Source organism: Canis lupus, chromosome 25 (genome assembly GCF_003254725.2).
Source record: "Canis lupus dingo isolate Sandy chromosome 25, ASM325472v2, whole genome shotgun sequence".
Classification (NCBI taxonomy): Eukaryota; Metazoa; Chordata; class Mammalia; order Carnivora; family Canidae; genus Canis; species Canis lupus.
The window spans coordinates 135,030-162,634 of record NC_064267.1 but is presented as its reverse complement, the minus strand read 5'-3'; the positions used below and the strand labels follow the sequence as shown (position 1 = coordinate 162,634).

Below are 27,605 nucleotides of genomic sequence, written 5' to 3'. Positions count from 1 at the left end.
CCTGTTTTGCCCATTTAAATTTTATTATTGAACTTATTAGTAATAAACCAAGAGAATTAGGATAACAAAGGGAAAAGTTCAAAATAAGTAACTTCTTCCTTATGAATTAAAACACATGCATACACTCAGTTACTTCCTTGCCACCCAATCCTAATGTACAAAATCAGCCCACAGACCACTGTGAGCCGCTGATACCAAGAGCTGGGCAAAGGACCTCAGTTGTGTGAAGTCACAGGCTGATCTCGGTTAGATGACCAGCTTCTCCACACTGAGGGTACTTGTGGTTTCATCCTCTTCATTTGACCCAATATAGCCCGGGAGGTCCAGCATCCTCTGCTCTGCCTCAGTGAGGCCAAATGATGTGTTATCATAGAAGGCGAACTCAGGGTGGGCTGGGAAGCTCTGACACTTGTCTCTTCTACACTGAGAAGGGCTCAGAGGGCTGACCCTCTGGTAGCTATCTTTGGGGACAGCAGGGGACAGCTGCTTCCTTGAGACACTCCTGTGACTGGGGGACGGGCCCCTCTGAGCTCTGTGAGGGTCCATTCTCTCACCCCCCGACATGAAGCCTGCCTGGCAGTCTCCCAGGTCTGGCTTCCTCGCCGGCTGTCCCAGGGTGTAGGATTTAGGGAGAGGACTTAATGGACCTCTGGTGGCACCTGCCCCTTGGAAATGGTCAGGTTTCTCCGGCAGCAGGGCAGCGCCTCGACTCTGAGGCCGGAATCTGTCGTCCGCCTGGTCCCAGGTCCGCGTCCTGGCACTGCAGGTGGGCGCCTGCCGTGGGGTCAGGGTGGAGAGGCTCCTCTCCCTGAAAGGCCGGGCCTGCTTGGCCTCGTGGAAACTCGATGTCCTCCTGAAGTGGGAGCCCTTGGGGTGGCTCCTCTCCAGCAGCACCCCTCTGCCCGCCACATGCCTCGGGGCTGACTTGCGGACCACCGTCTGGCTGGGGCTGACGGCGCGACTGGCAGGAAAGCTGGGGAAGTCCAGCCCGCAGGGGGCCCCGGCCGCGGCGCCCCCCACGGGCTGCTCCGGAAATGGGGATTTGATGCGGAACGTGTCCGCGGCCGCGCCGTCGGGGCTCTCCAGGCCCAGGCCCAGGCCCAGGCCCAGGCCCGCGGCGGCGTCCACGGCCGTGTCGGTCAGGGGGTTCTGAGACACGTGGTACACCTTGGTGGTCTCCGTCAGGCCCTTCTTCTTCATCTCTTTCAGCTGCTGCTGGGCGAGGCGGTAGCTGAACAGCGGGGGGATGATCTTCTGGGCACTGGCCTGCAGGCTCTCGCTGCCGGAGGCGTCATCCTCGGGGCCGGGGGCGGGGCCGGCGGGCCTGCTGCGCCTGCAGCCCAGGGGGATGCCCGCGCCCCTGGCGCCCCCCGCTGGCCCGTCGCCCGCGTCCGAGAAGCTCCCCCGCGGCCCGCTCGGCTCGCAGATGGTCTCCTCGTCCGAGTGGTTCCGGCAGCCCGGGGAGTGCACGGAGCTGCGCCGGGCCGGGGGGCCGCACTCGGGGGCGCGGCCGAACCTCCTCCACAGCGTGACGACGACGGTGGCCACGATGATGAACAGACACAGTGAAATCCCGGTGATCGTCACGACGTTGTTGGACTTCCCGGGGCCCTGGGGCTGAAGGGGAGACACGCTGGATGGCTGGAGAGCTACGAGAAAGGAAGAGCAAATGGATTCTCCAGGACTGTGTCCCTGCGTGGTGTCCAGGGCCTGGGCAGCTGGCTCGGATCATCTAGCAGTTAAAGAAGGAAGAGACAAGGACTAGGGTTTCTGGCCCTACACATGCAACTCTGCAGGCAGCTCGGACACCAGAAACCAGGGACCCCAGAACTGAGGTGAGCAGATGAACCACAATCAGGGTAACTCCTGCCGACGTGGGTCTCGAATGTTCCACAAAGCAGCAGCAGCATAAGGGCAATTTCAAGGCAAAAATCAAGGTTTTTGCTTAAGATAAGGTAAACACGGTAAACATCCAGAGTTCAATGTACCTTTGAGATGCACGTGGGAAAACGCTTACCAAGTATGAAGCCTGACTTGCAGGACGTCTGGGGAGCTCAGTGGTTGAACATCTATCTACCTTTGGCTCAGGGCGTGATCCCCGGTCCTGGGATGAGTCGCGGATCCGCCTCCTCCCCCCACCCACCCCCCCACCCCCACCCCCGCCCCAGGGAGCCTGCTTCTACCTCTTCCTGTATCTCTGCCTCTCTCTGTGTGTCTCCCATGAATAAATAAATAAAATCTTAAAAAAAAAAACTGACATGCAAAATAATTCAGGTAGGTTGTACCTAAAATTGTACATCTTGAGAAATTATTAGATGAAAATAAATCTTTAGGCAATGTAATGCAACTTACATTTCCCTTCTAATACCTAGGAACTATCTTTCCTGAGGGTTGAAACCTCTGCTTCTCACTCTTCAGTTTCCAGCTATCTATTCCCCTGCTTCCTTCCATGGGATGTTGATTTGCCTTTTTCCCCTCTTCTCTCCAACTGGTTTGTCCCATGGTCATCAAAATGTTTCATCAAGACTCAGATGCCACCTGGGGCCTCAGCTTGTACTGACACTTAAGTACCTGGGAACTTAAAGCCCGCTAATGCCACTACCATCACCCCTCTTTCCTTCTTGTCACTGTCCACCCTTCAAGGCCTTCCAGTCACCTTCCTGTCCCCCTTTTTTCCACATGCTCTTATCAGCACCCGTTCCTGTGTCATGTCCATGACCCATCCTCCCACTGCTTCTCTCTCTCCTTTCTGCCACCCCAGTGGGATAACCAAATTCCTTACATCCAGAACCTTTCCCTTTGCCTCCTAGCCTTACCTGAGGACTAGACTACAGGACATGGCTCCCCCTGACCACTTTCTTGGGTGTAAGCTGTGGCACGTACTTTTTTTTATAAGCAAACGGAACCAGCAGCAGGGAGTATTCCTCACTTTCCTCATTCCTAATTGCCATTTTCAACTGATTCTTTCACCTCCATATAAAAATTCTACTCTTTTTAAAAAATATATTCCCTATGCTGTACTTTGCATCTCCATGACTTATTTTATAACTATAGGTTTGTACCTCTTAATCTCCTTTATTTTGCCCATCCCCCTCCAATCTCCTTCAGGCAACTACCAATTTGTTCTCTGTGTTTAAGAGTCTGTTTCCTGTTTTGTTTTATTGTTTTTAGATTCTACAAATAAATTGAATCATATGGTATTTTGTCTTTCTCTGTCTGACTTACTTCACTTAGCATAATACCCTCCAGGTCCATCTACGTTGTTGCAAATGGCAAGACCTCATTCTTTTAATGGCTGAGTAATATTCCATTATATATTTACACCATCTTTTTCTTGATAAATGGATACACTTATCTATTCATGGGCACTTGGGTTGCACTAATCTTGGCTATTGTAAATGATGCTGCAGTCAGCATAGGGGTGCATATATCTTTTAGGATTAGTGTTTTCATTTTTAGGGGGTAAATACCCAGTAATGGAATTACTAGATCATATGGTATTTCCATTTTTAATTTTTTGAAGGACTTCTATATTGTTCTCTCTTGTGGTTGCACCAATTTACATCCCCACCAACAGTGCATGAGGGTTCTCTTTTCTCTACATCCTCACCAACACTTACTATTTTTTGTATTTTTCATACTAGCCATTTTGACTACTATGAGGTATTATCTCGCCGTGGTCTTGATTTGCATTTCTGTGATGATTAGTGACACTGAGCATCTTTACATGGGTCTGTTGGCCATCTATATGTCTTCTCTGGAAAAATGTCCATTCATATCCTCTGCCCATTTTTTAGTCGGATTGTTTGTTTGGTGTTGAGTTGTACAAGTTCTTTATATTTTGTGGATATTAACCCTTATGAGATATATCATTTACAAGTATCTTTTCCCATTCAGTAAGTTGCCCTTTTGTGTTGTTGATGGTTTCCTCTGCTGTCTTATCTAATTTGAAAAAGAAGAACATGAACTCTGGAGCAAGGAGATCTGGATCTCAACCTGGGTCCATTAGCTCTGGTCTCTCCACTGATGTCCTACCAACACCTTCATTTCTACATGCCCAAGACTCATCATCTTTCCCCTAGAATCTGTGCCTCATTCCCGTATATCCAATCTCAAGGAAATGGCACCAGTGTCCACACAGTTGCCAGTACTAGAGTCCAGGTTTTCATCCTTGATGCTTCCCTCTTCATCACTCATCATATCTAGAATCTTTGAGTCTCTCTCTCCTCTGCATCCCCATCATTTCACTTTTCATCTGGGTTACTGAAAAACTCTTAAGAGGCTTTGCTGCCACGCCTACCCCTTCCGATGTATTCTCCACACTACAGCTGAGAGAGACAACTTCTGAAATACAGGCCAAACCTTCAAGGCTCCTCAGGATATGACTCCTGCCTACCTGTTCAGGTTCATTTTTCCACTCTTTCCTGGCACATTATGCTCTAGATACATTAAATTAATTTCAGTTCTCTGGGTCTCTTAATGTGCCATCTTCTTCCATGCTTTCATCCATTGCTCCCTTTGCTAAAATTCCCTTTGTCACTTAGCTCACCTAGGATGACACCTACTTAGCTTTCAAACTTCAGCTCGAATATCACCATCTCCAAGAAAGGAGGTATTCCCAGCATGAATTTTCACCCCCGCAAGCTTCCATGGCCTGCTATGGATACCTTTCTCACTGCAGGCTCTACATTGTACTGTATATTATGCCTATTTATGTGTCTGCTGAGCTATTATATCATGAGTACCTTCTAGACAGGAACATGTCTTATCTATACATTCCTAACCCCAGTCACAGTAACTTACACATACTTGGTCTCCAATAAATGTTAGGTTAATTCATTTAAAAAGGTAATAGCAAAATGATCAATAATTCCACTAGATGGAATGTGGGCACAATGACAACAGATCCTCCCACTCTCCTGTTTGAACAAGATGGTCAAATTAACATAGAACTTGGCATAGAAACATCCTTTCAAAGCCAAACAAAACTCTAAACTCTCGATCAGCTGAACACAGTTGAATGATGAAAGAATTGTTTCCTGACTTATTTCTTTCATGTACAGTGGCTACTTATATCCGTGGGGAGCAGCAATGCAGTTGCACATCATGGACCTCTTTACTTAGCTGTTCTCTTTGGCTATGGCTGGATCCCTTCAAAATGATGGCTAGAGAAAAGCCGAAGAGCTGCTGACCTCAGCCCTCTCTGCCCCATCTACTCTCTCTTTCACCTGAAGTGAAGGAAATTTCTTGAGGCTAAGCAGCCTGTGAACAGATCTTTACATTTCCAAGGAGTATGAAATAGGTTGAATAGAAAGAACAACACTTGGAAGAAATGATCATTTTTATCCACCTAAGCATTTATCTAAGGACCACTTATAGAAGTAGGGGTGTCTATAGCACTTAACCCTTTTTGCTAATTTATAATATAGAAGTTTTGAGTTCCATTCCAATATTAAAGAATTAAGACATCAAAACATGAAATAATTTCACCTATCCTCAAAAATGATTGTTAATTCCAGGTTGTTGATGCTTCCAGAAAGCTAGACTGGGCCTGTGTAGATAGGCAAGGTGTTCAAGATAGGTCAGATCTTGTCCTCTGCTTTCTAGCTTTTTGATCTTGGTCAGGTCAGTTACCCTCTCTATGCCTCAGAATCCCAAATAAGAGAGATAATGTATTTAAAGTGCTGGCACATAGCAGATGATCAATCAATGGTTGATATTGTTGTCACTTCTAAAGGTGCAGTAGAAGCCGTAACAACTGACTTTAAATTCATTTGAATTCATTCATTCATTCATTCTGGAACTCTAAATAGAATATCTTAACACAGCATGACATCCCAGAATTGAGAGGAATGGGTGTACTTGAAGATAGTTATACCCAAGAAAGGAACTGTGAAAATGAAGGAGACTTATAAAGAAAGAGTAGAGAAAGAGGAGAACTTTAGAAAGTAGTATGAGATATAACTGGAGAAAGAATAGATTCAGAGTGGGGCCAAAGGATTATGAAGGAAGAAGGGCAGACAGAGGGCTAGCAGAAGAGCCTAAGCCTGAGGAAAAAAACAGAAGAAAGAACACCCCTCAGGATGCTGTAATAAAGGAAACAAGAGCATAGCACTGGCTGGAAAAATGAGATAGCAAGAATGAATTTTTAAGGTCACAGGTGGGGACACTGGCCAAGGTGTTGTTGCCAGGTGCCTGTAGTTTTGGCTAAAAGGTACGCTGAAATCCAAACACACACAAAGGAACCCTATCTAACTCCCCCAGATCCCAAGGGACAAGGAATTACCAATGGTTTTCTAACCTGGAATTAGAGTGTGGAAGAAGTCAGGACCAGAGCAAAGGCTGGCAAATTAAATGGTGGACTGGCTGTAGATCAGTAAGTGAGATGGTATGTAGGAAGAGCAAGGATTCTTATTACTGTAACCTGTAGCAAAAGAATGGAATTCAACTCCGTAAGCTGAAGCAACCCTAAGTCATGTCAGCATCACATCTATAAACCATTCACATCATATACTCATTGAGCGCTTACTAAGTGCTTTCAAGATGTTGACAGGATGAAGGAAAGGCCAGTCTCTAGGCCATAAGAAGAAATCTCCCCACTACCTCCTCCTTGGTAGGGGTAGTAAAGAATAAAGCTAGGGCCATGCAGGGGATAAGACAGGGTGACTTGCCCCATTTTGACAAATAATAGTCTATGTGGTCCCCTCAGGCTTCTCTGAAATGATGAGATGTTCTTCCATAATTTGGTTGGTCGGGGGGTGGAGAAGTAAAGGAAGGATAAATAAGAAAACAAAAACAAAATTAAAAATATCTTAGGAAGAAATGATCATCCCTCTTGTTTTTGTCTTTTTAAAAATGTTTTCATATGTCTGAGTTTTTAATTTAGATCATGTCGTCATTTCCCTGTCTTTCACTGTGTTCAATCATCTCACTGACCCCATCATCTGACAAGCTACTAATGGACACACTAATGGACACAGCCGTGGTAAAGCCAGCAGCAATAATAGAGTCCACCTCGGAATTCAGGTTGGTGATTTTCAGGCAGGCTGAGGTTCAACAGTCCCTCTGGGGAGAGATTCCCAAAGAAAGAAGAATACCTACCAGCACACTCCTCCAGGGAACACAGAGAGGTCTCCAAGGACATTCCAGGGCAGCCAGGTCTGGAGGGGAAGGGAGTCAAGCACACACGGCGTCGCTCTCGGACACCATCCCCACACGTGGCACTGCACTGGCTCCACGGCTGCCACAGTCCCCATGTTTCTGCAAGGACATCAGCCATACTTTTAATGCTCATTCGAGAATCAGAATTTAACTGCACCCAAATGAAGCAGCAAACTCAAATCTCAGGCCTTGTAAAGTCAGTACATAAAAACATTCCCAAATATGCGGAAAGCTGGAAAGAGTGCTTAATAACCCTTAAAACAAAGGAAAGTTGTTTCATTTGCAAAATGTTAGCCTTTTTGGAATCCATCAGAGAACAAAAGTCGCAGGGCAACCAAATGGCCTGAAATATAAGGAAAGATGAGCTCCTATAAGGAAAGACAGAATACAAACATTGCTTCCCGGGCTAGGCACCAGGCCTCCTAAAAGCTAGGGAGAAATAATCTAAAAATGTAATGAACTACTAGAAGCCTAGTGTGGGCTAGCATGAGAATATAGACCCCCTGGGAGCTACAAACCCAATAGGAATTTGTATCCACTTGCAGGCTCTTCTTCATGGATCTTACCAAATGCTTGTAAGAAGGACTGAGGGTAGGTGCAAGACCAGAGAAAGCCTCCCTTGTGATGGAAGCCTAAGGATGGGAAGGGTGGCACTGTGGGAAAGACACAAACCTCACCTGGATCCTTTTCCCTATTAGCTCTACCAACAAAAGCCTCAACCACTAGCGACAAAGCAGAAGCCCTGTCACTCTAAGGGCACCACTGAAGATCTAGTGCCACTAGAGAATAGAAAAAGAAGGTAATCCTTCACCCCTGGAGAGGAGCAGAAAATATACTGGGCCCAGACTATTAGAGAGCTTCTATCACTGGAAAGGGTCAAGATCATCAAAAAGGCTCCATCTCTGTCTACAACTAAGGATGAACTAGAACAAGAAAAAGCTCTCTAGCTCTCATTGCCCAACCCCTACCCTGCACCATGCAATTTACAAGTATCAAATAACAACAACCTACTGCTAGAGCATGGACCATGGTGACAGGTGAAAACCTCTCTTAGGTGCAGGTTCAAGCCTAAAGCTGAGGGTGCAACAGAAGCATGGAGGAAAACTCTTTGGCAAGCCAACTCCTACACTAACTGCAAGGTAACATTAGCAAAATTATGAACTCTGTCATGTCCTGAGAATGGCCACAGCAACAGCACAAACCCAAACACAGCTTAATTCCTTAGTACACTGACCTGATCCCCACACTAAAGGCCTACCAAAAACAGGGTATGCCCATTTCCCCACATAAGTACTATTTAGTGGTGTCTTCAGTTCTAAATAAGATGTCCACCTTGCAATAAAAAATTACAAGACATACAAAGAAACAGGAAAAAAAAAAAACTACAAGAGATAAAGTAATCAAGAGAGCCAGATTCAAATGTGACCCAGATATTGGAACTACCAGAGCGAGAAGTTACAATAACTATGATTAATATTAAAGACTTTAGTGGAAAAGGCAAACAAGATGAACAGATGAAAATTTCATTAGAGATTTATAAACTGAGAAGAAGCAAATGGAATACTAGAAGTGAAAAACATGGTAACAAAGATGAAGGATGCCTTTTAAAAGAATGCTCACCAGTAGACTCAACAGAGCTAAGGAAAATAAAAATAAATCTGAATATTGGTGAGTAGAAATCATTTAGACTGAGACACAAAGATCAAAAAGAAAGAGTGAATAAACCAATAGAATATGCAAGAGTTTGGGGGGCAATATCAAATAGTCTATCATTCATGTTATTAGAATCCCAGAAGAGAAAAAGAAAATCAAATAATGACCAAGATTAATGAAATAATTCCAAAATTAATGAAAGATTGAAAGATAGTAAGTTACATTAAGGTGTTCAGAAAAAAACAGGCAGGACAGATACAAAAAAGCAAATAAAAAATCAGACACACCATATTTAAACTGATAAAAACTAAAAACAAAATTTTGAAGGCTGTGCAGGAGGGAAGGTGGAAGGTGGAAACACACTGCATATGGAAGAATAAAGAGAAATACAGCAGGCTTCTTGTCATGCATGCCAAGTATAATGGAGTAATATCTTTAGAGTAATGAAAGAAAAAAATGACCAACCCATGAATTGACCAACCCAATTCTATATCCAGTGAAAGTATCTTCCAAAAGTTGAGAAATAAACTTCTTTGACAAAGGAAAATGAATGAAATTAATTACCAGCAGACTTTTACTACAGAAATGCTAAAAGAAAATCCTTCAGGCAGAAGGAATGTGATACCTGTAAAAACCCTCCATTTGTACAAAGAATTGAAAAGTGCTGGAAATGGCATTTATAAAGGAAAAGATAAAATTCATTTTTCCCTTATTTTTAAATGTTCTGAAATATAATGGCTAGAGAAAAATAGTATTATGTGTTCATAGCATATATAAAGTAAAATTTATGACAGTAATCACACAAAGAATGGGAATAATGAATTGAACGCATACTGTTAATAAGGTCCTTATACTATATGTGAATCAAAATATTATTCTTCAAAGATAGATCAAGAATAATTAGGGGCAGCCCAGGTGGCTCAGTGGTTTAGAGTTGCCTTCAGCCCAGGGCCTGATCCTGGGGATCGGGGATCAAGTCCCACGTCAGGCTCCCTGCATGGAGCCTGCTTCTCCCTCTGCCTCTGCCTCTGTCTCTGCCTCTCTCTCTCTCTCTCTCTCTCTCTCTCTCCATGTGTCTCTCATGAATAAATAAATTAAAAATCTTTAAAAAAAAGAATAATTAAAGGTACATACTATAAACTCTAGAACAACCAGTAAAAAATATTTTAAGGTATAAAAAATAAACCAACAGTACAGTTAAAGTAACTCATAAGAAATATTCAATTAATACAAAAGAAGGCAGAATCAAGAGGAAAAAGAAACAAAGAACAGATGGAACAGATATAAAACTACCAAGATGACAGATCTTAATCCAACCATATAATGATTACACTAGATGTAAATAATCTAAACACACCAAATAAAAGACAGAGATTGTGAAATTGGGTAAAAGAACATGACCCAACTATATGTTATTTAAAAGAAACTTATTTTAAACATTAATTCAAAAAGAAGTATGCACTCCAATGTTTACTGCAGCATTATTTACAATACCCCAAATATGGAAGTAACCCAAATGTCCATTGATAGATGAGTGGATAAAGAAGATGTACACACATAAACACACATGCATACATATGCATACAATGGAATATTACTCAGCTACAAAAAAGGATGAGATCTTGCCATTCGCAAAACATGTATAGACCTATAGGGCAATATGCTAGGTGAAATAAGTCAGACTGAGAAAGACAAATACCATATGATTTTATTCATATGTGAAATCCAAAAAAAACAAATGAATAAACAAAAAGCAGAATCAGACATATAAATACAGAGAACAAGCTGATAGTTGCCAGAAGGAAGGGGGTGTTGGGATAGGGAAAAAATGGATGAAGGGAAGTGAGAGTAAGTCACAGGAATAAAAGGCACAGCATAGAGATTATAGTCAATGAGGTTTTAATAGCATTGTATGGTGACAGATGGTATGTACACTTGTGGGCATAGCATAATACATAGAGAAGTTGAATCACTATCTTGTATATCAACTAATGTAACATTGTGTGTCAGCTATACTCAATTAAAAATGTTTAATAAAAAACTTAATACACAAATAGGTTAAAAGTAAATAGATGGGTGAAGTTATACCTGTGAACATTAATTAAAAGAAAACTGGAGTAGTTATATTAATATCAGACAAAGTAGACTGCAGAACAAGAAATACTACCAGGGATAAAGAGGGACATTACATAATCATAAAAGAGTCAATTCAGCAAGGGGCTCAACAACGCTAGATGGGGATGCACCTAACATCAGAGCTTAAAAATACATACAAAATACTCCCAGAACAGTTATTACTGACTGACACCTGCAAATATCTCTTTCAGGCATATATGCAAACACTGCCAGATAGAATAATTAAATAGTTCCCTATAAAAATTAGCTTAAGACCCTTCTCTATCAGTATGCAACCAACCTCAAGACCCAGGTCATGCCAGCTCAAGGCACCCTCTGTAAACAGTCTTTTTTTTTATCCTTTATGGACAATAACTCAATACAGCAAAGGTATATAAAGCATTACAAAAATATAAGGAGAACACGAAGGGCAAATATATTCTCAGGTAATCCAAGTGATGCAATCTTTGGAGTGAGTCACAGAATAGGAGTTCTTTATGGCAATTAAAAGTCTCTGGGATTTTCACAAGAGTGGGAGCATTACAAACCACTATCCTGGACCAACATCAACTGAGGTGTGGTAATTATGTTCCATCCAGAGGTCCAACTGAACACAATATTGGTTCTGTGTCTTCAGATCACACTGCAGCTCTTCAGATGGAAGAACAATGAGCCAGCTTTGTACTTAAGCTTCAGAGCTATTCAGATACTAAGCCCCCCATGCCTGCAAAGCTTTCGGACTCTCATACAAAAAGTCTTTCTAAGTTAAACTTTAGTGATTTATTTCTGAAAAATCTATTGGGAATTCCACTACTGAGAAATCTAAATTGAAAATTAAGTCAATGCATAGTTTATACTTTTCATATGCTCATATTCAAGGCCATAAAAAGTAAAATCACAAATGCTAAGAATCTTCTTGTTATTCTTTCTTAACTCTTACTTCACATAAATATAATATATAAAGTTATTTGTCAAACTAAAAACAAAACTTCCATTAGCAATGGCCAGAAAAAAATCAAAGTTTTAATAAGAGCATGAATCTTAATGTCAAAAATTACATTTTCAAATGTTGTGTCCTTTTCCCTTGGAAGTAAAATCCTGGTTTATAGGACAGTCAAGAATAAAAAAATAAACATTGAAGCTACATCGTATGTCCTTTTATTTGTAAACCAAATTAATCAAACAGGAAACAAAGGAAATCACTCAAAGCAATAAACAAATTTAATCAGGCATATTTTAAAAAATATCTTGAGCAATTCTACCTGTTCCCTGAAGATTTCTACCAATAACTTTTTGAGGGAAATACTAGGCAAATGGAAAGTCACTAGACAATTGTAGTTCATGTTTTAGAAATGAAGAGCAAGATAACCAATATTTCAAATATTCTTACTTTATGAATGAAAGCTGTTTTGTTTTGGCCTGGTTAGATGTCCATACCCACACTCACACTACATAACAAACCTGTTTGGCCAGGATAAATACCTTCCAGGCTACTATAGAGAATATTAATTCTGAATGAGCAAAATTTGTCTGGAATAGGAAAAGGGGGATTTGTTTCCAGCCCTCAAGACTATCTGAAAGAATATATAGCCCCTAAAATATTCACACCTAGAAGACACTTTGCTTAAGAAACTAAAGCAACTCAACAAAACATGCTTATAAGAAAGTCCTATAGACGAGAGTGAGTAACTAAAAGCAGCAAATGGAGCAAAGACACGTGGATAAGCAGTTCCGGTTTTCTGTGCACAGAACAAGACTCACTTATATTGGCCAAATCATGCTTGTGCCTGAGTCAGTGGATTCCAAAGTGGGTTTCACGTCTTTCAAGAGGAGTGGACAGCACCAGATGAACCAGTGAGGAGGAAACATAACTTTTTTTCAATCTAAAAGTTTTATATAGTCTAATACATAAGTTGACATAAATTGATTCTATGGGAGGCAGTATAGAATAATGGAAAAAGCCAATCAACCACCAGTAATGGTTTAAGCCACTTAACCTTGGGCAAGTTAATTTTGTGCCTCTATTTCTTCACCTATAAAATTGACAAAATAGCAAACCTAACTCAAAACATTTTTAAGATTAAACAAATTAATATTTGTAAATCACTCAGAACAGTGCCTGGTACGAAGAAATCACTATGATTTCATGTCAGATGATCACCACAGTATGTCGCATATCCTGAGAGGATATTCCTAAGGAATCCCAAAAGAAAAGTTTACTCTTGGAAGGGTTTATGGTTTCATTCACTTTCAGAGAACTGTGGAGTATTAAAGCATCTAAGGATCTGCTTATATGAACTTTTAAAATTATATTTTCTAGTTTTAGGTAAACTGGTTCAGAAAGTGGACAAGTGGCTTAAAAAGATTCTGGCAGAGAATTAAAAAGATAATACACAATCTGCAAATAGGAAGGAACTGACAGTGTTGATAGTTCTTGGGGAAAAAAACTCTTGTTCAGTCATTATGAAGAAAAAACAAGACCATCTAATCACAGAAGCAAAAAGTCTAAAAATTTAAATTATTAAGGAAGCTATATATTAAATATATACTTTCATTTATCAAAAAAACCCCTAAGTTAAAAAAATTATGCAACTATGACTTCATACCCTCTATCATTAATTATCAACTTTTGCCCTAAATTTATATACTCCCTTGTCTGAAAACCTTGGGAAGATGTTTAGGATTTAGTAGTTCTCAATTTATTTTTGTAAGTTATTACAGTGCCATGCCATATGTTACTAATATTCCCTGGCAGGATCTCAGGTAGCATCCCATAACCTAATACATTAACATTTCTGCAGAGAAAAATAGAAACATTCATGCTAAGTAAGATAAATGAAGATCATAAATAATCACTTGTGGCAACATATCCTTCTATAAAATGTTATTTACATATTATCTTAAGGTCTGAAGACATATTTGGAAAAAGAGACAAACATATCAAACACATTACTCCATTTTCAAAAGCAACTAATAAGAAATCGGTGGAAGCATTGGCTCGCACAAATCATGGTGGATTCAGTGGGGTCCCAGAATGATACCATTTGCCCAAAAAAGCCAACTGTCAATATAAGTGGAAAATGAAGAGAACTAGATCCAGTCATAAATTTTTATGCTAAAACATTGGAAAGCTTGAGGTCCCATAGCTAGCATCAATGTCACTGATTAGCTGGAGTCACACTCCTGGGGTCTCCAGGAGCATTAGCTCTTCCAGGCATGGCTTTTGGTCTTGATGCTCTGTAGTGTCTAGTTGTTGCAGCTCCATGGGGAACCCCTTGCCACCCTCAGCCTGGAAACACAAAGAACCACTCCTTTGTTCTGCCTCTCTCTAGGGTCTCCTCCCTGCTGCTGTGAGGGGAAAACTCAGTCTTTAGACAAGTAGAAGAATCTATGGAAACCCCAATAGCTGGGAGAGCCACAGAGTAGACCTCCTGCTCCCGATGTGTTTAATCAAATGGCTCAAATATCTTTATTTCCTTAGGTTTGTTTCCACTAAATTCAATTAGATTTTTTTTTCTCCTAACAAGTAACTTCTTTTGAGATGGCGAATCTATCTTGGATGATTAATATAGTTTAATACAATTTTTCTTACTAATACCTGGACTGGCCACATTTGTGTTCAATTTTCACTTTAATAAAACATGTATTGAGCACCTATTAATGTGCCAAGCATACTAAGTGGGCCAAATATATACCATAAATAACTTCATGGTAGCACAAGTTGGCTTTTCACACCCAATGAGCTTCCTGCCATCAGCAGGATGGTGATAAGGGTGAGGGGCATGGGGAGAAAGACACTGAATGAGCCGTGACAGAAATGATCAATGCCATGAAAGAGGAATGAAGGATGCTGTGCCAGCTTACACCAAAGGAATTTAACTAGTTTGGGGTCAAGGAAGAGTAACCCAAGTGGAGACTTGGGGTTGGATAGGCTAATGTCAACCAGGTGAAGGTGGGTGGAGACTCCAACCCAGATACAATGACTGTGGGTTGGGCAGCCTGGCTCTAGGGGGTCCTGTGGATTTTCATCATCATGTCAAGTGAGGTGACAGACAGATGTTAAGCAGGGAACAGTCTCAGTTAACCTGAATTTTAAATAATCACTCTGCCTGCAGTGAGAGAATGAAGTGGATATGGCAGGGATTGGAATCAATCAGGAATCCATAGCTTAGCTAACGGATGATGGAAGTTTAAACCAGGATTCAGACACCAAGAAGCCAAAACCCATAGGACTTAGTGATTTATTATTTATAGGAGGTGAAGAAAAGGAAGACCCCCAGGCTTCTGGTTTGAACAATGAAATGGATGGTGAAAGCCTATACTGAGGGGTAGGTTGAGGGAGTAAGGTGATGAGTCTGAGTCCTCTGAGATGCCCGAGAGACATGTGAGGGTGACAGCTATGTGGTAGCACTTGGGTGCTGGGGAGAGATGCCAATGTGGAGCCATCAGTATTAGGATGCTAATCACCTAGCAGGTGTGTGAAGAGTGAAAAAAAGGATCTAATATAGGATGTGGAAATCTGAGAATTAATGGATGTGACCAGGTGGGAGAATTGGCAGGCAAGGGAGACCAGGAAGGAATGGCCAGGGGAGTGGGAGGTAAGCAAGAAGAGGGTCCAGGGTGATGTCACAGAAAATACAGGTGGAAAAGCATCCCTGGACTTGGCGACCTTGGAAGTCATGCACTAGTTGCTTCAGTGAAAGCATTTTCAGGAGAGGCATGTGGGTTGAAAGGTGAATGTGAGGTGAGGAAATAAACTACAATGTACAGGTGACTTTTTCAAGAACTCGGGCTATAAAAGGAAAAACAGAGAAAGTTGGGATCATCTAGAGGAGAACCAGGGGTTGAGGGGCAGTGTTTGTTTTGTTTTTAGATAAGAGAATTAAGTATATATTTCAAAGTTGATGGGGATGAGCCAGTAAGGGAATAGAGACAGAGAAGAGAGAGGGGATAATGATTAACAGAGGATTCCTGATAGGAGCAAAGGGACTGGGATCCATAGTCCAGGGGAAGAGTGACACTTCTTCCATAGTGACAGCAAAGGAGGAACAATGACTACAGGTCTACAGATATTTTGTGGGAGGTCAAGGGAGCACATACCTAACGGATGCCAGCTGCCCTGTGTGGCAGGAGACTGACTCAGCTCTGAGAGTCAGCCATGGGGCAGGGGCTGAGGTCTGAGGGATGCTTTTCTAGAGAATAGGAGCAGAGCTGGTCAGGGTAGCATAATGGGTCCAACTGAGGGGGGAGGCATAACCCATTCACGGTGCTCCTGTCCACCTGGATGTGGCCTTCTGCAGCTTGCATGCAGTGAGTGGCCAGCAGATGGCTGGATTCATGCATCAGAAGAAAAAGATGGCAGAGGAGTTTAGGGTATTGGTAGGAGAGGGATGATAGGGATGGGCCATGTAATCTAGGCTGGATGGAGAGGTAAGTACAAGCAGGGAAGTGATTAGGGGGTGCGAAGAGAGTCAAAGGAAATGGACTTCTAAGTGAGGAGATGGGTGTATTTGGAGTAAGAAACATTTGGGGTTCCAAAGACAGTCAGAGGCTTGGGCTGTCAGGGGACCTGGGGCTTAATAGGGATGAAGATATATGCAAATCAGACAATCTCTGCCAGATGAATCTCTTGCCAAGACCAGGCTTACGCCCAGAAAAAGGAAAAGAAATGCAATGAGGAGCACAGGGCATGGATGGAATTGTAATAACCCCACTTCTTTGTGATTAGGTAGGGCATTACACAAAAAATTTAGAATTTGAAGGTTTTAAAAATCTTGTTTGGAAATCTCACTTCTAAAGAAACTCATTCCTGTAATGAAGGCTGTAACAGAAAAGTGACATGCTCAGCTAGAGGAAGCCAGAAGTTAACCAAATACAGTTCAAGATTCAGCTTTGAATTCTACTCATACCTGCCAAGGATTTGCCATATGATGTAATAACATAGTCTTTTAAGATATAATACAATAATAGCTAAGGTTTATTGGTGCTTCCTCTACACCAGGCACTATGCTGAGAACTGTGCATACTTATTTCATTCAATTGTCACAACTCTTTGAAGTAGATACTCTTATTATCCCTGTTTTACTAACGGGGAAACTGAGACCTAGGGAAGTAAGCAGTGAGCTGGGTCTGCTTGCCAGTATTCCTAATTCTTCAGATAAGAATGATAATGCCATTTGGGACATTGTGAGGAGTGAACCAAAAAAATGATGGTGTAGTTCACAGAAAATTAAGTTCACCTAGATTCAAAATAATAATTTTGATTGCAGGAGGGCATCAGTTGGATTAAAAAATGTTTTAAATCTCAATACCAACCTATGTTTCTCTGAATTAGCATGCACTCCCTCTCCTTTGCAGAAAAATGGCTTCTGCTTGAGACATCAAAGTCAAAGCAGTATTTATTCCTCCCCATGTCAAACAAAGTGCAGTTGAACACTGTTTTCCTCTCTCCCAACATCAGGCTGTTTTCAGCCAGTTGAATCGTCCTTTCCCCAGGGCGTCTTGGGGCCTCCTTGAAGACTGTGATCACTCCTTGGACAAAGATGCATGGTGGAGGCAGTACCATCACCTCCACCCTGGACTCACACGTCAGTTCTGACACCATCACCAGTTTGTACCCAAACTTCTGGGCCAGGTCAATGGGTCCTGTAGAGGTAATGATCGAGTCTCGGCCAAGCAGCTTCAGAACCACAGTGACATAGGCTTCTGGCCCCACGGGTGCACAGCCAAACTCAACCCACTGACCTTGAGAGAGTTCTGTCCTCTTGCTGCTTCTTATCTCTAGCGGCTGACTTGGACTCGTTCTTGCCTCAGGAAGACTATTGGTAAAGATGACGTCCACCAAGATGTCAGGTTGGTCTACGGGGAATGAGCACAGTGGTTGACTGGTAAAAAGACCCACCTGGAAGGTGCCTTCCATTGCCTTGGATGTCCTATTCAAGTCAATGTGGAAGACGGGCCACTTGACCTTGAGAAAGGCACTTTGCTCCCACTGGTGGACTGGAGTGCTGTTGTCAGCTGCGTCTGGAGTCATCGTGAACCAGTAGTCTCCAGCCTCCTTGAAGTAGAAGCATTCAAACTCGAGTGTTCCCTGTGACTGGTTGGTCAGGAGGTATTTGGTGATAACAGTCTGATTGGTGTTGGCCTCCAACAATAGGATAGATACATTCCTCAGGGTCCCATTAGCACCACTGAAATACCGGAAATCCACAGACACCGTGCTGTTGCTTAGAGCTACATGGCCTGGCTTTCCCAAGAGGAGATAGTCAGCTTCTCCCAGAACTGAAACAAAAGTGTCAGAATTGGTTTTACAAAGAGATCATGGAGCAGCAGTATTGGTGACATTGAAGAAAACAGCATTTTATACGTAAGAGAAGTATGAACTCAGTCAAAGAGGAGGTACAATGATGCTGAGTGCTGGTCCTGGGCCAGTCATGCTGGGCCCTGCCTTCATCATTCCCCATTCTAACATAGCTCTGGGCCTTCATCTTTGGCTTTCATGGTTATGTTTAAAACAATGATTCAAGGTAAATACCCTGAATGCACCATATTCAACAATGTAACCCATCTGCAGTGAAAATCCATAAAGCAAGAATAACAACTGACAATTCTCAAAATGTAAATCCGATACCACACTTTCCTCATCTCAATCTGTTAAAAAGAAAAGAAAAATAAGCCCAGATGAGGACATTTGCCCCCACCCAGGACAGGAAACCAAGACTTAATTGCAGTTTCAACCTAACCCCTGAATGTGGCCTTGCCTCTGTCAATCTGAAAATTCCTGATCCGCACTAGTGAGGTTACCACCACCATAAAAAAACCTGTTGACCACACCCCCCTCACACACACACAAAGAAGACTCCTGGATTGAAACAATCCTTTCTGTTCTTTTGCTAATAACTTCTTGCCCCACCCTCCTTCCCATAAAAACCTTCCATTTTGTGCAACTCCTCGGGCCATCTCTACTTGCTAGACGGAATGGTGCCCAATACATGAATTGCTTAATAAAGCCAATTAGAGCTTCAAATTCACACAGGTGAGGTTTTTTGTTTTTTGTTTGTTTGTTTGTTTTTAATAAATCATATTCTGGTGTTTAGGTCTTTTGGGGAAATGAATACACAGTAAAGTGAGAAAATTTGATTTAAATGATGTAGTACAAACTGCTCTAGATTACTTAAAATGGAAGACCCTAAATATACCTCAAAGTTATCATTTTCTTGATATTCAAGACAAGTACTTAAGCATCTTCACCAGTAAAGGAACCTGTTCTGTTGGTTTGTATGAAGCAGAAGTTTTTAGATGAATAAGAAATGTTGACACTTTATTCTCCATGGGTCACCCAAGTGAATGAAGTTTATGACACAGCCAGGCTTGTCCTTAGCAATTTTTAATGACATCACAGCTAGCCTAGAAGTGATAGATGACTACTAGGCCACAAGTATCACTTAGTTAAGATTAATCATAGCTTTTTAAAAAAGAGACACATCAGAGCAGCTGAAGTAAAGAGTGGAAAAAAACACAAACACACAGGAATCCTTGTTTCTACTTTGAACCCTATCCAAATACGTATCAAAGGAGACAGAATTTGGCAGTACCTCAATCAGCTGGCCCATGGCTAGGATAAAAAAAATTCTAGATTTAAGACACTGCAGGGCTCTTTTGGCTGGAAAAATAACATGTGTAAGTATTATTATTCTTATTAGGATTGTCTTATATAATACACACATATTATACTGTATCATATATATGTCCAAAGGGCCTCAATATATTTTTGGTCTGGTCGTCTTTAAATCTACCCTTACATGTACTCAGTTAATGATCATTAGAATCAGCACATGAATATATTGGCCCATAGAGGTGTTTTTTTTTTTTAAATAGCTCAGCACTTCACCCATTTCTTTTATTTTTTAATTTTTTATTTTTTTTTATTTTTTATTTTTTTCCATTTCTTATTTAAGATGAGATGAAATAAAATATATAACTTGGATAGACCTGAATGCTTGATCACCATTTGCTTGAAAACCATCATACAATAAAGGCTTTTTGCTTTGTTTTGTTTTGTTTTAGCTTTAGTCAAAACAGAGGCTGAGAGATATTCCCTTCTGGAGGGAAACGAGTCAAGGGGTGAGGATGGTAGCTGATTCTGGTGGAGCTCAGGCCTGTTCAGAACCTCCTTAGCACTCTTTTGTAAACAGGTGGCTAAAGAGACTCTAACACTCACCACAGCCCAAGGAAGGAATTAAGACTGAGAACAGAGGTCAGATTAATTTGAATCTCATGGAGCAGGACGGTTTTTGATGCACTTTAAGATCGAGACCACATACCACTTAGTTAACTAGTGAAACCCTTTCGTGGATGATAGGGATTGTCAAGAGGCAGATCAGACTCTGATTTGATGGGCAGCCAATCAATCAATTAAAAAGACACACATGCCCAGTAAGTAGCAGAGAAAAAAGATGCAATTGATGGGTTCCAGCAGTGCAGACAGCAAGTGTGTACTGAAGAGAGAACTTGCTACTTTACTACAGAACTTTTGTTTTTACAGACGAGAATACATCCTCATTTAGAAAACTGCAATTTGGTTGTACCACCTTCTGGCTCCTACAGTATAGTTTTCTCTATCCTTTCAATTCCCTTCTCCCCTTTCCTTTATTTTTCTTAAAGATTTTATTTGAAAGAGTGCAATTAAAAGAGAAAGCACAAGCAGAGGGGAAGGGTAGAGAAGGAAGGAGAAGCAGACTCCCTGCTGATCAGAGAGCCTAATGCAGGACTCAATCCCAGGACCCTGGGATCCTGACCTGAGCCGAAGGCAGACGCTTGACCAACTGAGTCACCCAGTCGTCCTTCCCTTTCCTTTATTAAAGTAACTGGTGTCTCAATATAAGCATGTTGCTTTAAAAAAACAACTGTTAATGGTATACTGGTATACTGGTATACTTTGATCAATATCAAGTGGAGAACGGGAAAAACCCACGTGCAGGAAAATACTTCCTTTTCCATTATCAGCAGGTACACTCAACTTCTATGCTCTATTTTATGCTCACTGAACTTTTATTCTTATACTCCAGTAAGATATTTGTTCTCAACAATGACAAACATCCTTGCAGATTTTGTGTAAATGGAAAATTCTGATGTCTTTATCATTATGAAACCAAGAGCACTTTTATAATTTTTTAGATGAGGCTGTTATATGCAGAGTGACTTGTTTTCAAGTAGGGATAAATGACATTAAGATAATTGAATCCCAGATTGATTTTCAGCAAATCAAGCATCTTCTTGTTTATTATTTTATTATTATTTTTTTTTTGCATCTTCTTGTTTAAATAAACTTCCTAGAAAGAAAAGGCTGAGTGAGGAAAGAGAGTCCCTGGACAAAATGAACAGTGCATACTCTGGTCCATTTAAGTGGATGTGCCACTGATACCACACAAGGCAGGGTTCTCTATCCTTTAGATCACATTTCTTCATCAATTTGAAAATAATTTCCACTTTTATACAGTCAACTGCTGAGACGTCTACGAAATATTTGGCAAACATCAAAAGAAAAGTAGTAAGTTTTATACTATTGAATCTGTTGGTTCAGTAGTTGCTTAAAGCTCTCTAAAAAATGAACTTGATTTTTCATTGAAACAAAACTAAATGAAGGAAACAGTGAATAACAGTAAGCACCTGTTATTTGCTCAGTCAAGGTGTCTTGCCTTTCATATTTTATCATCACAACAGCCCTATGATGTCACAAGAACCTTGTCTAAGGCATACAACTGGCAAGGATTGAAATTTGGACTGGCTCCAAAGATAGAATTCTAACTGCAAAACTCTCCTGTAGAGTGAAATCTTACAGAGAATCCCAATTAAAAAAACATTTTGTGCATGGAGGGGAGTTCAAATGCATAATACTGAATTCCTAGGAAATCAGAGAGAACACAATGTAACACAATTGTCAAATGTAAAACATTTGTCTCCAATTTGTTTATTTTTTTTTTTTAAGATTTTTTATTTATTTATTCATGATAGTCACAGAGAGAGAGAGAGAGGCAGAGACACAGGCAGAGGGAGAAGCAGGCTCCATGCACCAGGAGCCCGATGTGGGACTCGATCCCAGGTCTCCAGGATCGCGCCCTGGGCCAAAGGCAGGCGCCAAACCGCTGCGCCACCCAGGGATCCCTGTCTCCAATTTGTTTAAATGAAAGTGACTTGTTTTTCATTCTTTATTAAAAGATTTAAAAATACATTGAAAGGGAAATTTATATCAATATATACAAAACCTTAAGAGAACCCAGGGTTGCAAGGACTCCAGGTGAAAAGGTATGGTACTACAGACTCTCCTCTGCTTCCTTCATGCAAGGTCATCAACATCTATGCACTTACAAACCTCACATGTATGTTTCTTAATTGATACTGATAGCATGAAGTATACCTACTATACTCACCATAGTCACAGAGCACCACCAACAACAGATTTGAAAAGTCTTTCAACATTTGTTTCATTCTGATCAGCAAAATCCCAGGTCTTTGGTCTCCTCATGTCCTTTGTCACATCCAAACTGTGAATTTTTTTGTTTCAAAAACACCTAAAATTAGAAACTCAAACAAATGATGCCTCTATTCAAGGTGATTCATAAAATAGTACTCATGAAATGGCAAAAACATTCTAAGAAGTCAAACATCATAGGTGCCACTGAAAAGAGAAGAGGGAGGACACTAATGTTCCCTAGGAAAATGATTTGTAATTGCACGTGTCTTTTGTTCCATTACAGCTCACCTGTTAAGAACATTCAGATGTTCTCAACACCAGGATTATCTTTACAAAACACCAAGCCTCTTATCTTTGTAACACATACTTTTTAAAAAAATTTTTTTTCCTTTTTAATTCTTATTTATTTATGATAGTCACACAGAGAGAGAGAGAGGCAGAGACACAGGCAGAGGGAGAAGCAGGCTCCATGCACCGGGGAGCCCGACGTGGGATTCGATCCCGGATCTCCAGGCTCGTGCCCTGGGCCAAAGGCAGGCGCTAAACTGCTGCGCCATAACACATACTTAAGTGGAGACTTAGTTATTCGCTGAATTTTATCAAAGGTGAGAGCCAATCTGGATAATACATTTTCACCTCTTTATCTGCTTGGCAGTTCACACTGATCAATGTGCTAAAATTCTGCCAGATTTCATTTTTCTTTGTGCTGTACAGACCAGGCTCAGTTCTACCAATGGTTTTAAAACCACTGTCCTTCTTGCACAAGTGGTATGTTATCTGGATTGCTTCATTTCTTAATGCCCAGGAGCTATATCAAAACCATCAAATCTTTCAAAAAGACACCCAGAGTATTGCAATTAAATGTGACCTCCATGTGACACTGAGTTCCCTTGTTCAGGGCACTCTAAAGAGAAAAGATAAATAACAATTATCATCGTCTATCAGTTTTCCAATACTTGTCACTGTCACTATGCATCATCTATCCTGAGAGATGTGGCTTTCATGCACCAATCTTCCCAGACCACCTAACAGGGCCGGACAGACCTTGTTGGCCTGTGCTTCAGAATGATTTGTGGGAGGAGGCACTTACTTTGATATGAAAGGACTATTAAGATTGTAGAATAAGAGTCAAAGGCGCTTGCCAATTTTTTTCATACTAGAGTCTAATAAACGATGGGCTACTAAACATAATCAACTACCTATTTTCTTAAGGTTTACATTCCTCCATTATCCACAGTTAATATATTTTAATAAGATACTATATTCTAAATATATACATCTCTTTAGAAAAGATAGAAATTCATGAAATTAAAAGGACTGTTAAAATAATAAAAAATTCAATGGAAAGAAAACTGTGTCTCTATTAGCTTTCTTTCAATAGGAGTTGGTTGAACAAAGGAAATACTTTCTTTCCTCAAAGGGAAGCAGAGATTTGAAGTGTAATTAGGCAGATGATTAGGGGATCCCCTCCCTCCTCTCCCCAACAAAAAAAGAAAACTGCATTTTGCTGTTATTAAGCATAGATTTGATCCAATCCTCTGCTTGAACTTCAGACTGGGAAGTGTGGCCAAACATAGCAGGTGAGCATCACTGTATCTTCCAAGCAAGCGTGGGCACTTAGGGGAATAAAATGCTTCCTTTTGAGTTACTGATCTCAGTAACCAGAGTAAGAGAAGCAAGCATTCCCCAGCTCCCAAAAGTTGAACTGGCTCCTCTCAAATTGTTTGCTTTTCCATGATAACGATTTTTTAAAGCAGCTCCTAACAACACTGATTTTGTGAGTATAACACATTTTTCTTCTTATGAAAATGACCGGTAAAGCACAGAATAGTGTGATCATATATATACACATATATATCATACAGATCACACTATAAAATAAACTAGCCTACCTAAAAAAATCAGGCTATGGATTTTTAAAAATGTTCTTAAGCTTTCAAAAATAAATGCTTAATTTTACTAGCTCAACCATTAATTTGAAGATCTGAACAGAGCAACCCACAGTGTAGTGGAATGCTGCATAAAAAAGCATTGTTGTTGTTTTTTAAAAAAGAAGATTCCTTCCTTCTTGTGTTTTCCTCTCTCTTTTCACCTTGTTTGCTTGTTTTCTTCCAACATGTTGTTCCCAATACCAGGACTGCCTACTTAAAATGTTTGGCTTGAGAATCGTTTTGAGAAAACAAAAACGTAGGTCTTTTTAATGCACATTTAAAAATACTTCTCTATATAGCATTCACACATGAACATTGCAGAAGAATTTGAAATGCATTAGCTATAGAGTAAGAAGTAGTGAATATTCTCAGTGGCTAATGGCATCATGCCAGGCTCAGGTCCCACGCTTTTGCTGAAATCTGCTAAAATAAATCCGTACAGGGCAGTCCCGGTGGCGCAGCGGTTTGGCGCCGCCTACAGCCCAGGGCGTGATCCTGGAGACGCAGGATCGAGTCCCACGTCGGGCTCCCTCTGCCTGTGTCTCTGCCTGTCTCTCTGTGTCTCTCATGAATAAATAAATAAAATCTTTAAAAAATAAAAAATAAATCCCTACAGTGTCTTCATTGCTGCAGAAAAAGAAAAAGAATTAAGCTAAAGTCCATTGGGACCAATTATTTCTCAAATAAAAGTGAAAACAAAAGGAGGCAAAGTGATTCTGGCCCTTCAAACACATACGCGTTCCCGTGTATCTATCTACCACTAATATTTATTAGGAGGAAATCCTTAGTTCCAAAGCAGCTGGTGTAAACAGGCTTTATTTATATACTCAGTGCAGCGGGCTTTGCCCTGGTCCAGGGCGTCGGACGCCGCTTCCGGAGGGAGGCTGCACGCTCCGGGCTCCCCGCTCCGGGCTCCCCGCTCCGGGCTCCCCGCTCCCGGCTCCCCGCTCCCGGCTCCCCGCTCCCGCGGCTCCGCAGGGGCCCACAGGTCCCGTTCACGCTGGGGAATCCAGCCCTGGCCCAGTCGTCAGCACAAAGTCCTCTTAAAACGAGGACCGTCTCGAAGTCTTAGGTCTCATAGCCCTACGCCAGGAGGGATTTCTGTTCGGAAAGAGGCGCAGTTGTTCTGAAAGGCGCAGCACCCCCGGACGCTCTCCCCCAGGGCCCCGACCCCTCGGGCTCACCCTGCCCCCGCGGCCAGCCGGTCTCCGGCAGCACCCGCCGAGCCAGGGGCGCAGGGGGGCGGCGCGCGGGGCCGGCGGGGGCGGGGGCGGGGGCCGGGGCCGGGGCGCTCCCCGAACCCGCGGAGCCACCGAGGACCCCGCCGGCAGCGGTGCCCGCGGCGGGAGGGAGGCGGCGGGCTCTTCCTACCTCTCGGACCGGCGGGCGCGGGGGCCGGAGAGCCGGGGCGGCGGGGCGGGCGGCGAGCAGGCGGGCGGCGAGGAGGCCCCAGGAGCGGCGAGGCCGCGCGCAGAGCATCCCGCGACCCGGGACTGCTCGCCCAGGCCGCGGGCGCTCGGCTCCGCCGCCCCACCCGGGCCCGCCCCCGCCCCCGCAGCCAGCCCCGCCCGCTGCGGGCCTCGCCTCGCCCTGCGCGCGCGGCCGGCGCCGCCACCCCGCGGGCCCGGGGGAGCCCCGGCCCCCCACGCTCCCCCACGCTCCCCCCACGCTCCCCCCACGCTCCCCCCGCGCTCCCCCCGCGTTCCGACGCTCTCACTTTGCCCCCGGGGTCGTTTCTTCTGGGGGACCACAAAACGAAGGCATCCTCTGGCCTCACTGGGTGGGCTTTAAACTTGGTTTCCCAAAGGTCCTCGTAGAGTCTCAGAACAGTTCAGGTCAAGTGCATCTTCTTTTCAGCTTTTCTTTCTCAGGAGCCAGAGTTGGTTAAATTAAAAAATGGTACTTAAAAAAAACCCTCCTAATTTGCAACTGTTAAAGTTGTCTGTTTAAGAGCACTAGAGGATAGAGTTCCACCTTAAAAGCTCTGCTTGTTTTTAGGTACACTGTAATGTGAATAGTTTACCGTTTGCTTTTCTTTTACACAAATCTACCACTGAACAGACAAAACTAGTGTGTGCTAATACAAATCAGAAGAGTGGTGGCCCCTAGGGAGCAGGTGACTGTTAAGAGGCCCCAGGGAACTTTGGGGGATGACAGTTATGGTCTATTAGCTGTGGTGTGAGTTACAAGGATGTAGTATTCATTTGTTAAAAGGCATCCAACTTAAGATCTATGCATTTCACTGTAAATTTTACCTCAATTTTTATTTATTCTTTTAAGATTTGAGAGACAGAGAACAAGCAGTGGGGAGGGGCAGAGGGAGAAGGAGAGAGAAGCAGACTCCTCCCTGCAAAGCAGGAAGCCCCATAGGGGGTTTGATCCCAGCACCTGGAGGACCTGAGCCTAAGACATAAACTTAACTGCCTGAGCCACCCAGGCGCCTCTCTACCTCAATTTTTAAGACTTAAAAATACAGTATTTGCAGGTCTTTGAATCTATCACTTAATCTTCTAAAAGGTGGCACAATTACTCGATTATCAGAGTTATCAGAGGTATCAAATTTGCCACGTACTTACATTGTCCAATAATTAATACTAGAAAGTACTAATGAAATCCACCTAAGGTTTCAGGGACAGAATTATTTAGTCCAACGTCCATTCATCAGCCCAGGTTGGGATTTCTTTTCAAATATATGCCACACACACTTCTTGGCATTTTTGAAAGCAAAAGCTCAATGTAGAGTGCTTTGGAGTTTGATAAAGCTAAAATTAATTCTAGTCCTACTTCAGTAACCTTGGCAACCACTTTTAATCCCTTCTTTCCTCCACTGTAAAAAGCATGTAATAGTGGTACCGAAGTTTTGTGGTGATTAAGTCAAACATATAGAAAGCAACTTGCTCTGCATTCATTTTTCAGACACACTCTCCCTGGAAACCCACCCTTGGGACTTGGGGAGGACCTAAATACAGGTACAAGTGGCTGGATCAGTGTGCTCGGACATTTTTTAAACAACAGCTATAATTGAGATACTTGGTCATTTTTGCCTTGATTAGAATTCTTGCCAAACTGTACTTCTGCACATTTAAAGTATGATCTTTTCTAAAAGAAGGCAGCGTAGAAATGAAGGGGAAAAAAGCTTCCCAAAGAAAAGTGGTATGTTCTTGTTGGAATTAACTAAAACAAGCTGCTGTCAAGGTAGCTTTAATTCTTTCTGGGTCAGTGATTGGTCTAGTGATCTTGTGCAAATTGTGTAAAACATGTTCACTATCTTG

The 27,605-nt window shown here is 42.2% G+C and overlaps 1 protein-coding gene across 2 annotated transcripts; it reads right to left on the bottom strand.

Annotated features, from left to right (window-relative positions):
* On the bottom strand, positions 1-25,851 carry THSD1 (thrombospondin type 1 domain containing 1). 2 transcript variants are annotated; one of them, XM_025462353.3, is made up of 5 exons: positions 25,705-25,851; positions 22,359-22,499; positions 17,245-18,210; positions 7,102-7,260; positions 1-1,649 (listed from the first exon to the last, which is right to left on the bottom strand). In XM_025462353.3, the coding sequence occupies exons 2-5, from the start codon at positions 22,414-22,416 to the stop codon at positions 247-249; spliced, it is 2,586 nt and encodes an 861-aa protein (XP_025318138.3). In that variant the 5' UTR covers positions 22,417-22,499; positions 25,705-25,851; the 3' UTR covers positions 1-246. The 2 variants fall into 2 exon arrangements, with proteins under 2 accessions (XP_025318138.3, XP_025318140.3); XM_025462355.3 differs by having other exon boundaries at positions 22,359-22,472.
* Between the last annotated feature and the right edge of the window lie 1,754 nt (positions 25,852-27,605).

Excerpts from the sequence above, each read along its gene's own strand:
- THSD1 (XM_025462353.3), bottom strand. The coding sequence starts at position 22,416 with ATGAAACAAATGTTGAAAGACTTTTCAAATCTGTTGTTGGTGGTGCTC. Across the intron at positions 18,211-22,358 it reads GGTGGTGCTCTGTGACTATG|TTCTGGGAGAAGCTGACTAT; the intron begins GTGAGTATAGTA and ends CTTTTGTTTCAG. Across the intron at positions 1,650-7,101 it reads TTCCCTGGAGGAGTGTGCTG|CTCTCCAGCCATCCAGCGTG; the intron begins GTAGGTATTCTT and ends CCTTTCTCGTAG.